We start from the raw sequence: 12833 nt of genomic DNA, 5'->3' as shown, positions 1-12833 counted from the left end.
CAATTGTTTTTTATCTGAATCCTATAGTACACAATTTGCATTCCCTACTAAAAAAAAAAAATCACCTTTTGAAAAACTCATTTTGCAGTAAAATCCCAGTCAATGGGAGATATTTTGTAACTTTATGTATCGTTGTTGTTGTTGTTATGTGCCGTCGAGTCAGCCCTGACTCATAGCGACCCCTCCTTGGGTTTCCCAGGCATTATCACTACGGAAGTAGGATTGCCCAACCTTCCATTCACTGTAAATGTTTATACATATCTCTGATGAAAAATTAATGTGTTTGAATGAGGGTCCTGCCCTAGATCTTCATCACATGCCACCATGTGAAATATTTGAAGCTCAACTAATTGTTTTTGGTACAATGAGTCTGTGTATTTCTTCCAACTTCTTTTGATTGTCCTTGCATCCTTCAATATTTTGTCCATAGAATCTTCCGGTATTGCAAAGTGGGAATATTAATTGAGAGTATTTTGGATTTTTTAATGTGGAGATTAAAAATTGTTCTATGCACCTCCATATATTGGAAAGAATAAACCAACTATAAAATTAAATTTCTTATTGAAAAATAGTGTGAAATATTTGTGTTTCAAAGCTCATGACGTCAGATCTTGTGTGACTGTTGTCAAACTTGTCATTATGACTCTCGGTATCAAAGAGAATCAGCTACTTTTCCAAACTAACTGTAAGTCAGACAGCTCTAACACGTGACACTCCTTGATGAAGAAGCTTGCTTTTCTGTTTATTCCAGGAGGGTTCAGTGCTCCCTCAGGGCTTCAATTTTTAACAAAAGACAAATGAAAATGAAAGACATCCCTTCTGAGTTAGCTAAGTGAGTGAAGAAAAAAATAACCGGGCTGTGGACTACATTTTTCTCTTTTGTGTTTTCTGGTCTGAGAGAGTATTTTTACATCTTCAGAGTGAAATTCAGCCTTCAGTGGACTTTTGCATCCTATTCTCTGTTATTGCTCTGCAGACTCCACTAAACCAATCCCAATCTCTGGTTCGATAGCTTTCTGACAAGAGCAACAACAAAATAAATAAATAAACTGGTATGGGAGATGTATGAGTAAAGCAATTACATGAGAGAAGGGTGTAAAAGCAAATAAATTATGTAACAATAAATGGAGAATTGTAAAATAATATTTCTCTTTTCCTCAGATTTATCATTTTGTGTTCTTAAAGCTATTTGCATTATAAGACCCCTTATGTGTTTCTCAATATTTACAGATTTGGGGATGTTAGTAATAGAAATGACAGAGTTGCTGTTGTCATTAGGTGCTAATGAGTCAAATTTGACTCTTAGTGATTTTACATATAACAGAACAAAACATTGCTTGTTTCTGTGCCATCCTCACAATAGTAGATCTGTTTCAGCTCATTATTGCAGGCACTGTGTCACTCCCTCTCATTGAGATATTCCTCTTTTTCAGTAATTTTCTACTTTAACAAGCATGCTGTTCTTCTCCGGCGATTGGTTCCTCCAGATAACATGTCCAAAGTAAGCAAGATGAAGTCCCACCCTTCTCATCTCTAAGGGACATTCTGATTATACTTCTTCTAAGAGAGAGTTAAATAAGTTAATATTATGAGTGCTTTTACACATATTTGATAATATGCTTCACCTTGACAGGCAGGAACAGGCGCATCCCATACATGATATCCATAAGGAGACTTTCTGCACACAGCACTATTTTTCCCAACAAGTCGGAATCCTCGGTCACAGGCCCAACGGACCACACTGTTAAGCTGTCCACCTGTCTGACTGATAATGTATCCATGAGGGGGAGATTCTGGTGTACTACAGTAGAAAGCTTTTCAAAAGAAAAAAAAAGTCTATTAATAAATCAGAAGGTGATTATTATTCAAAATGCACTGTGAAGTTCATTCTATAACTTAAGAATGAGTCGACTGTCTCGTAACATGTGACTGCTAGCCCATGTGAAGTTCACATTAGTTTCTATTCATTTTCGAACATAATCTACTTATATGACTCTTTGAAGACATAACTAATCTCGAGACATCCTCCTTCTAATTTTAATTCTAATATGAAATGTTCTGAAGTGAAACATGCATTTTCCTAACCTCTCAAATGTTATAAGCTCTGTAAATATTTCACTGAATTTTAGAAATTGCTTTTCTTTTCATTTGAAGAGTCTAAGTGCCTTGATAAAAATATTTTAGAGCATGTTGTTTACATATTGCATTCAAATTATCTCCAGGTACCTATATCATGTTTTGCCATGCATTTTATTTTGTTGATAACTAAAATAGGCCCCCATGTTCCATAATCCTCTTTCACAGTCTGTTAGAGAGTTTCCATTCTGTCGAGGATGCTTACATATGGTGATAAAAAATGTCAATAAAATAAAACATTCTTCATCTCCTGGAGTCTGAAATGCCAAAAGATAATGTCAAATGGCTTTTTCATATATATGTACTTTTAAGACTATTCAGTCTGGCAGGTTCCATTTACCCTTTGAAACTTCTGTGTATTCATTTTAGAAAAAAATGAAACTTTGGGGGTAAATAGGAAGAAATAGATAAAACTTGGAAAAATATGTCATAACCTGTCATTTCTAAAGGAAAAGAAAATATGCATTTAATATGTCAGGTTCTACTTGTGGGCTAAAAGTTGTGTTTTATTACATTCACATCAAGCTGTCACAAATGTAAGAGCTCTGGTGGCATAGTGGTTAAAGCATTTGGTTGCTAACCAAAGGTTGATAGCTCAAACCCACCAGCCACTCTGCAGGAGAAAGATGAGATAGTCTACTTCCATAAAGATTTATACCCAGTAACCGTGTGTCCTCTTAGGTCACTATAAGTCAGAATCGACTCGATTGCAGTAAGTTCGGTTTTGATTTTGGCTATGAATATAAATATAAACATGGGTTGGCTGATAAAATATAATCAACCTAATGCTTAAACTTGTTTAACGTGAATGATTTTTCTTTAAGTTATTATGATAATTATAAATACATTTGAATATTCTGTCTTTCAAATGTACTCTAGCATAATTTTAACAAAAAGACATTCACTTACATTTTTTATATGACAGACACATAGATTCAAATGCAACTGAGGGGTTCATCTTACTTTTGCACAATTTTCCTTTGAGTACCTAACAATAACTTTTTAATTAAATAGAAACATATTGTAGGTTAAAAAAGTGTGTACAAATTACACGTAATAGCAAGGAAACATTATTTCTAATATGCAAAATATGAATTATTGATAACTGTCTTAAAGTAATCATCCCATAATTTTAAAATTGAAGTAACTGTTTATGTATTTACAAATTCATGTGAATAGTTATGATTTGAAGGAGTGCTGTTTTCAGAACTATCATTGGACATTTATTTAAGTCTATGTCTAGAATTGTTTTGTTTTGTCAGAATTTTTTTAATGAAACATTTATAACAGTACTATTCAATTGAACTGATTATCAATGACCCATGGCTTGGAAAGCATGATCTAAGTATTGTGTAGAAAGAGATGGCTGATTGGCCCCAAAGCCTTGTTAGAGAGCATACACCCATGTCCTCTGACATGATATAGGATGGCTATAAAGAAAAGGAATATAACCTTCTTATAATTTAGAACTACTTGTGTATACTTACTCAACCAGAAAATCATTGGCTGAGTATCAGCAGATGTTATAAAGAGAAATGCTTGGAGGAAGGGCTATTTAATCTTTATATTAAAAAGAGTTTTTAGTCTCCATCTTTCTAAAAGTTACTCTATAAAAGCAGTAGTAGCAAAAAAATTTTTTCTTAACACTAAAATTTTTAAAAGATATGTTTATCTGTCTTTTAATATTTTGGATAGTTCAATATTAAATAGAAAATACATTGATAGATAATATTTGAAACAAATTTTTACCATTATCTTTTATTTAAAGGAAAAAAAAAATCCTTATATTTTGCTAAAAAAAAGTGTCATTTAAAGGGATCATCAAATCATTCAGATAAGACACTGCTGAATAACATTAACATTTTCTGAGGGTTCAAGGTAAACAAATCTACAGAAGAAAATTATTTAAAACATGATTTCAGAGTTTAATTTTAAATTAACTTATTATATGAGCCATAAGTATCTTTTTCAAAAAATCATATGATCGATGTAGAATTATTATTACAAGAGGGAAACTGAGACATGGAGACATAGTATGTCCAAGAAACATGAGTGGAGGAGTTGAGGTATGAATTTCTGTCTAATAGAAGAGCTGAAGCTCTTTAATCACAACCATGCTAAGGATGCAGATAGGTGAGCTCTGTACTGAATGTTTACCTACCTATATATCTTATCCGGAAGCCTTTCTTGTTATTGCCGTGATCTGCTGACCATTGAATAAATACTTCATGACCATTGCTTGTTATATTAAAGGCAGATGAATAGTCTCCACTGAGGGATATGAGCACTGGACTTTGAATATTCGGTCCTTCAGAAAGACAATAACACAATTTAGATATATATGAATCCCTTTTATTCTCATTTATCTTTATTGTTTTATATCTTTCAAACTATATTAGATACTAGATAACATTGGTTTGACAGCCAATTGCCTTCAATGTTATCTTAGGATATAATACAAAATGTTGTTATTAACCTATTGGCATTGAGACAATTCTGACTCTTAAGGACCCAAAAGACAGAGTGGAACTGCCCCATCCAGTTTCCAAGATTGTAATCTCTACAGATGCAGATTGCCACATTCTCCAACGGAGTGGCCGGTGGGTTCTGACCATCCATCTTTTGGATAGCAGCTAAGTGGTTAACCACTGTGTCACCAGTGCTCCTTAATGCTAGTCTTAAAGATTTTGATTCCATGCTGTTGTTGTTAGGTGCTATAGAGTAGGTTCCAACTCATAGAGATCCCATGTACAACAGAACGAAACACTGCCTGGTTCTGTGCCAGCCCCACAATTCCTGCTGTCCCTTAACCCATCATTGCAGGCTCTGTGTCAACTCATCTCGTTGAGGGCCTTCTCCCTTTTCCTTGACCCTCCACTTTACCATATTTTAATTCCATAGCTCAAATTATTTACAATATGTAAAACAATAACCAAGCTAACCACAATTGTCATACAGTGTATAAATAAATTTGATGCTGATATTTCTAAAAATATTTGAAGATAAAACAAAAGCACAAAAGCAGTTGCTTATATTAAAGTTCTGTGTACATAATTAGATTATTTGCACTGAATTTGTGAATATGCAGTAAATATAACCCATGGTTACCATCATACACCTGAAGAACATCAAATTCCTTTTCTGTCTGGAAGAATTCTACAAACATGCTGATGTTATATCCCTTTTCCACTGAAATGCTCCATGCACACATTTGAAGATTTGGGTAACTGTCAGGATAACCAGGGCTCAATATGACTCCTGTCGAATCTAGCCGTAATTCATTGGCAGGGCAAAGCACTGTGAAAGAAAGATATCATTAAATAATGCTAGTCTTTATGACCTAAGTAAATATTGCATTTTAAATACTGAGTACTCTACTTTTCATGTTCAATAACTATGAGAAATGTGATGCCTTGAATCATGTGTTAGAAGAGACAACTTGCATTAAGCTTGAAGTTAAAAAAAATGGAGAAATGACCTAAAAATTTATAGCATTGATTTCCTCTTTTTATTACATAGAAGATGATTACTCTTCTGAACAATAAATAAATAGGTAAATAAAAGATAAGACATTTAGTTCCTTCTATTTCTTCACATGGTTTCCTTGACTTTCCTTGCTTCTCAAAATCTTCTCCTTTCTTTTCTCCGTCTTTGCTCTGTTCTTTTTCTCCTTGCCTTTTTTATTCATTATCTTCCCTCCTCAAATATTCAATTCTGTCTGGGATGCGGGGCCAAGCAGAAAACTACCCTCTCTCAGAGTATCTGGTTCAAGAAATTTCACTTCTGATCTTACAAATGTGCTTAAAATATGAGTTGTTGTTGTTGTTATGTGCCGTCGAGTCGGCCCCGACTCATAGCGACCCCTCCTTGGGTTTCCGAGGCAGTATCGCTACGGAAGTAGATTGCCCCATCTTCCCTCCGAGGAGGGGCTGGTGGGTTTGAACCACCAGCCTTCTGGTTAGCAGTCAAGTGCCTTAAGCACTATGCTACCAGCGCTCCCTAAAATATGAGAATTCACTATAATTCTGGATCACCAGTTACCTTCCAGTTTTTCATGGATGTCCAGGCCGTAAGTGAGGCCAAAGCATAAGCTCTTATTTGATAACACTATCTTTGCATTAATACCAGGCGTGCACACAAACAAATATAGTAAAATTGTGATATTTTGGCAAATATACATAACTATAATCTAAAAGCCTCATAAGTGTAGTAATTTAATTGTTGATGTTAATAGCATTATATGTTGAAACAAATGTTAAAACATCTGTCAAATATGGATTTGGGATGAAAACGTGACAAGTATGATAAAACTCTCATTACACGGAAAATGGCATTTTAGCTTTTTTCAATAATTTGATGTGGGAAGAAGACTGGAATTGGAAGATGATATAGAAGTAAAACAATATGTAGCAAACAGCATGTGTGTCGCTCAATACAAGAAATACTTCATTATATGTAAGAATGGTGGAAGTGGATACAGTAAAATGTTCTACTTACCTCAAGGCTGGAGAGTTCTTAAACATGGACTAGGATGCTTTTTCAATGTTCTTACTAAGGGTAGTCAGGCATTAGAGGAATGGTGGAACCAGATAACTAACGATTGAAGCCTTAATGAATTGGAAATGCTATTTCCTAATTCAACTACTATATGCAAAATTCCATCACAGAGTTAGATAGCATTGTATCTTAAAATAAGTGCAACTCCACCATAAGAAAAATTATTTCTTCCTGTTTGATTGCATTAGACTTAGAAACATCAAATGTAGTTGCTGTGACACAGATAAATAGATGAAAGATTTATACTTTGATAACGTTTAGGGTTGCAGTGTAGTGAATTACATACTATGGCCTTTCTAGCCATAGTCCTCCATTTTGTGATGTATTCCGAAACCTAGCCTGTATGCCTGTGGTTCTGGTCCCATTTTGGGGTCAGTTATCCTTTATGTGAATGAGGCAGGATGCATCTAGAGTCCCGCCTTACTGGAGAGTGTGACTCAAGTCACCTCCCTTAGTTTCATTGAGGGTACATGTATGAATGCTCTGACAGAGTTCACTCTCATGCTTTGGATCCTGCACCTGGTGTACTATCCTCTCACCCCTGGAACTGGGGACTTGAGACAGCAGTCAGTTTTCTGACATGCTGATTTGGGTTCTAGTCCTTGCACCCACATGACTGAGAACACTCCAGACTTATGCCTGACTCCTGAGTTTGGGGCAAGCCAGACTCCACAAACTGTGGGCCATTTCCCTGCTGGTCATGATTTCTGTGAGATGTTACAGAAAAATAAAGATGGGAGAGAAACTATTGAAGGGAGGAGGAAGAGTTGATGTTAGAAGTGATGGAGTGATACAGCAGTTTGGAAAAGTTGGACATTTGGGAGATCTTCAACTTTTGCCTCATAGTGACCAGCCTTGTGCTGATCCTTCTGAAATAAATTATTCGAGCAAGGACAATTAAATACTTTGCATTTTAAAGTCCCTGAATAGCATAGGGGTAAAGACACAGAGGATAAAATAGAGAAATATGGCAATTTAACATTGCTCTTACCTTTAAAAGAAATAACTTTAAAAAGTCAAAAAGAAAATCTTTTACAAACAATTTGCATATATTTGAAAATAATCTATAAAATATAGTAAGGCAAAACTGAGAACTGTTTTCTGTTTGTTTATTTGTTTCCTCAAATAAACTTGATTGAAATCTAAGATGGTTATTTCTTGGATTTTATTTTAAGATTTCTTACAATAATTGAATACATTGTGTCAGACCATGGTAAGTTTAAAGTGAGAAGCCTGACCTTTGCTTTCTACAAACTGAAGACTGCTTTTTAAAAAAATAAATTGAAGGTTATAAATGGAAAGGAAAATTTGAGTCAAAGATGGATAAAATTAATGTGTGACAGATTGAAATAAAAGAAGTGTGTAGCCCTCTGAGAGGAGACAGCCCTTCGGATGGCTCAAAAATCTTTAATTGCTTATAATTCCTCCCCCAAGGCTAGCATGCTTGGGCTTCAGAGCAAACCTTTCCTCCTGGTTTCTGATGCCTAATAGTTTATCTAAGTAAGTAGCCGGCTAAAGAGATACAATTCTGGGTTTACTTTTCTCAGCTGGTGCCCTCATGTCTGACTAACCCCTCTTTGGTGATCCAGCAGGAAACTTTGCATTGCACTCTGTGCAGTGAAATATACAACCCCTGCAATTAGAAAAACTGTGTCCAGGAATAGCCTCAGGGTTCCTTGTCCATGGTGCAAAGTGTGGAAGTTTTCTTTTCCTCCCAGACAACTTTTTAGGCTTGTTCATGATGGATCTTTTCCATTGTATGCTACCTGTTGTCCGCGAGTAATTAAAACAGCTTTCACAATTGCCCACGATGTGTGCACGTCTCATATGTACGACTTGATCAGGCTAAGTCTGTAGAGTACCCAGAGTGGCTGTTACCACTGAGTGGATTCGTCTCCCAGAATTCTGGTGAGTACCTGGGACCTGGAGACAGCCTTTCAAAAAACCTGCATGTGAAAGGCACCATCTGACAAGTTCAACTAAGTTTGAAGAAAGAGTTTATTTGATGTGTGGCCAGGTATTTAATATTTCTGGAATGTTCAGCTAAGCAAAGTGACTACTTAGTTACCAAACATGGCACATCCTTACTTAAAGCCACGTGGTGGTCCATAACTTAGTATACAATATTACATATGAAATATATGAAATTTCATATTAGCATTGAAAAATTGATATGATCCAAAATGCTTTATTATAAATTCACAACTTATACTATCTGATACATAGGAAGGCACTGACAATCACCAAGAATAAAGAGTTCACATTTACTGATTATCGCTATAGGTTGTTGTCTTCGTTGTTATGTGCAGTTGAGTCAGACATTATATGAACCCACTGCCAAACCCACTGCTGTTGAGTAGATTTCAACTTATAGAAACCCTACAGGACAGTGGAGAACTGTGCCATGGTGTTTCCAAGCCTGTAAATCTGTACAAAAACAGATTGCCACGTTTCTCTCCCTCAAAGTGGCTAGTGGGTTCAAACTGCCAGCCATTTGGTTAGCAGCTGGAAGTTTTAATCACTACTCCACCAGGGCTCCTTGCTATATGTTAATTACTGCTAAGTATCTTTCGTTCAGTATCTTACCTACTTGCCAAACAACCCCGAGAAATAAGTACTACATTTATTCTCACTATACATATGAGTACACTGAATCTCACCCAATGTCTCAAAAATTTAGTCGGATAGCATATTTTTAACCACTAAATGTAAACATGCATATATTTTATTTACATTAAGCTCCTTGAAGGGCATGATATTTGGAATTGCTGTATATCTTTTCAGGGTCCTGGGTGGCACAAAGGAGTCTGATGGTGCAGTGGTTAAAGCATATGGCTGCTAACCAAAAGGTTAGCAGTTTGAATTCACCAGCTCCTCTGAGGGAAAAAGATATGACAGTCTGCCTCCATAGAGATTTACAGCCTTGGAAACCTTATGAGGAAGTTCCACTCCGATTTACAGGGTTGCTATGAGTCACAATAAACTTAACGGACATGGGTTTGTTTGGTTTTGGGTGGCACAAAATGTTTGTGCTTGACTACTAAGCTAACAGGTAGTGCTTTGGACCCACCCAGTAGGACCACAGAAGAAAACCCTGGGAAGCTGCTTCCGTAATATTATACATGAGAAAATTCCATAGAATACTTCTATAATACATGGGATTGTCATGAAGCAGAATTCACTCGTAACAAAAAGCTTTTTGTTTGTTTGTTTTACATACTTCCAGTGGTATACAGAGGTTTAAAGATCCCGGGAAGATGGTATACAGAGGTGTAAAGATCCTGGGAAGATGGTATAAGAGGTTTAAAGATCGGGGAAGAATACCAAGTTGATACACCTTTTTAGAAACAGTGAGACAAATGAAACAATTTAAAATAAACTAAAAGCCATGTAAATTACTACTAGTAAATTCCAAATGAATAACTGTTTTTGCAAGTCCATGAATCATCTCACACAAAAATGTAAAGTCAGAGTTCGGCCTAAATGCTGGTCAATTAATTAATATAATTAACTATTACTAATATAATAATTAAATAATATAATAAGAACTGTGTAGACTCATCCTGAGGGATTTTCTAATTAATTTTTAGGTAGTGTTATTATTAGACAGAAACGTATTGTCATTTTTTAAAAATTTTTCCATAATAGAATAAGAAGGGATATAATTACTAACCCATCAAAGAGTATGATTTGGGGAAAAAAAAATATTGAAAGTCTGTGGGATGAAGGATTGTGAAATATCTAGGTTATGTAGACGGTTTTGTTTATTGTAATCCTAAAAACATCCATTAAATTGGAATCTGCATAAAAAAACAAGAAGTTTTGCCCACTAAACACTTAAAATGTAATTTATATACTGAAGTCAAAAAAGAAGTCCCTTATGGGCTTGCTCATTATACTTTTTTCTGGGTGCTCAAGTTATTTTCCCACATTTAATCTCCCAAAAGCCACATACTAAAATATCTGAATATAAATTCTAGAAGGCTGATGAATAGCTTTGCCGGAAGGAGAAAATTGAATCAATAGTATCTGTTGACTTGTTGTGATATCATGTGACCAAGTATAACACTGCCTCATAGAGTTTTCTAGGCTTTAATCTTTAAGAGAGTAGGCTGCCAGGTCTTTCTCCCATGGGGCAGCTGGTGGGTTCAAACAATTGACCTTTCAGCTAGCAGCAAAACACTCTTCCATTGCACCACTAGGTCTACATAAACCCAAACCCCTTTCTGTTGAACTGATTTTGACTCGTAGTGAACCTCTATGACAGAGTAGAATTGTCCCATGGTGTTTCTAGGCTACAAGGCTGCCGCATCTTTCTCCCACCAAGCAGCTAGCAGGTGCGAACCACCAACATTTTGGTTAGCAACTTATCACTTAACCACTGTGCCACCAGGGCTCCTTAAATGGCATGGAAATATCAGGAACATAAATAATAGACTTAAGAATGCCCAAACAACTTCAGCATGTTCTAATAAGATCAAGGGAAATTCATACATTAGAGCTGGTTTATATCTCCAAAACTTCCTGTCTGTTTTCTCCTTTAAATGTCTCTTGTGAAAATCCTTCTATCTTCTTCTAAGATTCCAGTTAAGTAGAAATTAAAATGCTAATCCCTATTTATAGCACATTTGGAATAATAAACAGAATTTTTGTTTAGGCTCATTATAGCAAAGTATTGCACAAGAAATAATTTCTAAATTCTCCAAAAAGTATCTCCAATAAAAGAACTAATCCAAGAAAATCTGGGGAAGAATAATCAAATTAAATTAAATTTTATTCAAATTAAAATATTTACAATCAGGTCCTATGTGTCAAAGCCACTGTCATCGAGTCAATTCTGACTCATAGAGACCCCCACTGGGTTATAGAAGCAGAGAATCTTTATGGAAATAGCTTGCCCGATCTTGTTTCTGCAGAGTGGCTGGTAGGCTTGAGCCACCCACCTTCTGGTTAGTAGTCAGATGCCTTAGGCACTGTGCTACCAGAGCTCCTGTTTTGGTTTTTGGTTTTGCTATGTGTCAGGCACAGTTCTGGGCCCTACGAGCTACAAAGATGAACATTAATGATTCCTGAGCATCACAACTTGTCGTACATCATTCAAGGTCCATCATGGTTTGTTGTTATAAGATAGTGAATTCCTTGTAGTCCTTTCCCCAGTCTTTTATTTCTGTGTCTTTTTATATCTACAACTTGGGCCACCCGTTCTCTAGTCCTGTTATATCAGAATAAGTTCCACATGTCATTTGGAACTCATGATGCAGGAAGCAATTCCTCCAGTAAGCTTTCCTTGCCTCACACACAGTTAAAAATGATGCAATTCCATAGGCTGCTAGCCTATGTCCTACATACTGTATTGCTACTACCTATGTGACTGTCTTATCACTTGTGATCTCTTCACAGAAGGGACTATTTGTTACTTATTTTGTATTTTTGTTGTTGTTGTTGTTTTATCCTCAGATCCTCGTACTTATCAGATGCTCAAAAAAGATGAATGAATCCAGTGACTAAAACAGAAACTATTTCAAGTAAAGGCAGTCCACACTGGGGTCTTTATCTAAAGTAATTTATTTTCCACCCCTCTAAGATTAAAGATGATTTAAATAGGTAGAATTGATTTAAGGCTATACTAGAAAAATTAAATGTCAGAAGAATCAAGGATGCTTAAATTTAAACCTGAGAACTAATGGAATGAAAAATGTGAGTTGCATGTTGTTCTGTGCCATTGAGTCAAATCTGACTCAGAGCTAACTTACAGAGTAGAGTGGAACTGCTCCACGTGTTTCCTGGTTTGAAATGTTTGAGAGCAGATCACCAAGGCTTTTCTTCCACAGAACTGCTGGTAGGTTTAAACTGCTCACCTCTCAGACAACTCCCAAGCACTTTAACTATTGCACCAGCACGTCTCCTTCTGAGCTGTATAAACATTAACATTGTTTTTGTGTGCCATCAAGTCGGTTCTGACTCATATGACCCTATGTAGCACAGAGTAGAACTGGCCCATAGAGTTTCCTAGGGTGTAATCTTTACAGAGAAGATTTCCAGGTCTTTTTCAGGCCCAATACTATTAAAATTACTGTCAGCTAAATATTTAATATTTATATGAATTTATTTTTTCTCAATTTTACCAGTTTGTGTCAAAC

At 35.8% G+C, this 12833-nt stretch overlaps 1 protein-coding gene across 1 annotated transcript in view; it reads right to left on the bottom strand.

Annotated features, from left to right (window-relative positions):
- CSMD3 (CUB and Sushi multiple domains 3) overlaps positions 1-12833 on the bottom strand; it is a gene marked incomplete at its 5' end in the record, with an annotated part of 1439134 nt that overhangs the window by 76983 nt on the left and 1349318 nt on the right. Inside the window, 4 exons of the mRNA XM_007955674.2 lie at positions 1626-1814; positions 4298-4444; positions 5245-5433; positions 6178-6247. Of these exons, the coding sequence (XP_007953865.2) occupies positions 1626-1814; positions 4298-4444; positions 5245-5433; positions 6178-6247 (595 nt within the window). The remainder of the gene's footprint in view (positions 1-1625; positions 1815-4297; positions 4445-5244; positions 5434-6177; positions 6248-12833) is intronic.

This window comes from Orycteropus afer, unplaced genomic scaffold (assembly GCF_000298275.1).
Source record: "Orycteropus afer afer isolate SDZICR_OR568_19922 unplaced genomic scaffold, OryAfe1.0 scaffold00530, whole genome shotgun sequence".
Taxonomy (NCBI): domain Eukaryota; kingdom Metazoa; phylum Chordata; class Mammalia; order Tubulidentata; family Orycteropodidae; genus Orycteropus; species Orycteropus afer.
The sequence above is the reverse complement of the archived record's forward strand: the minus strand, read 5'-3'. Positions and strand labels throughout refer to the sequence as shown.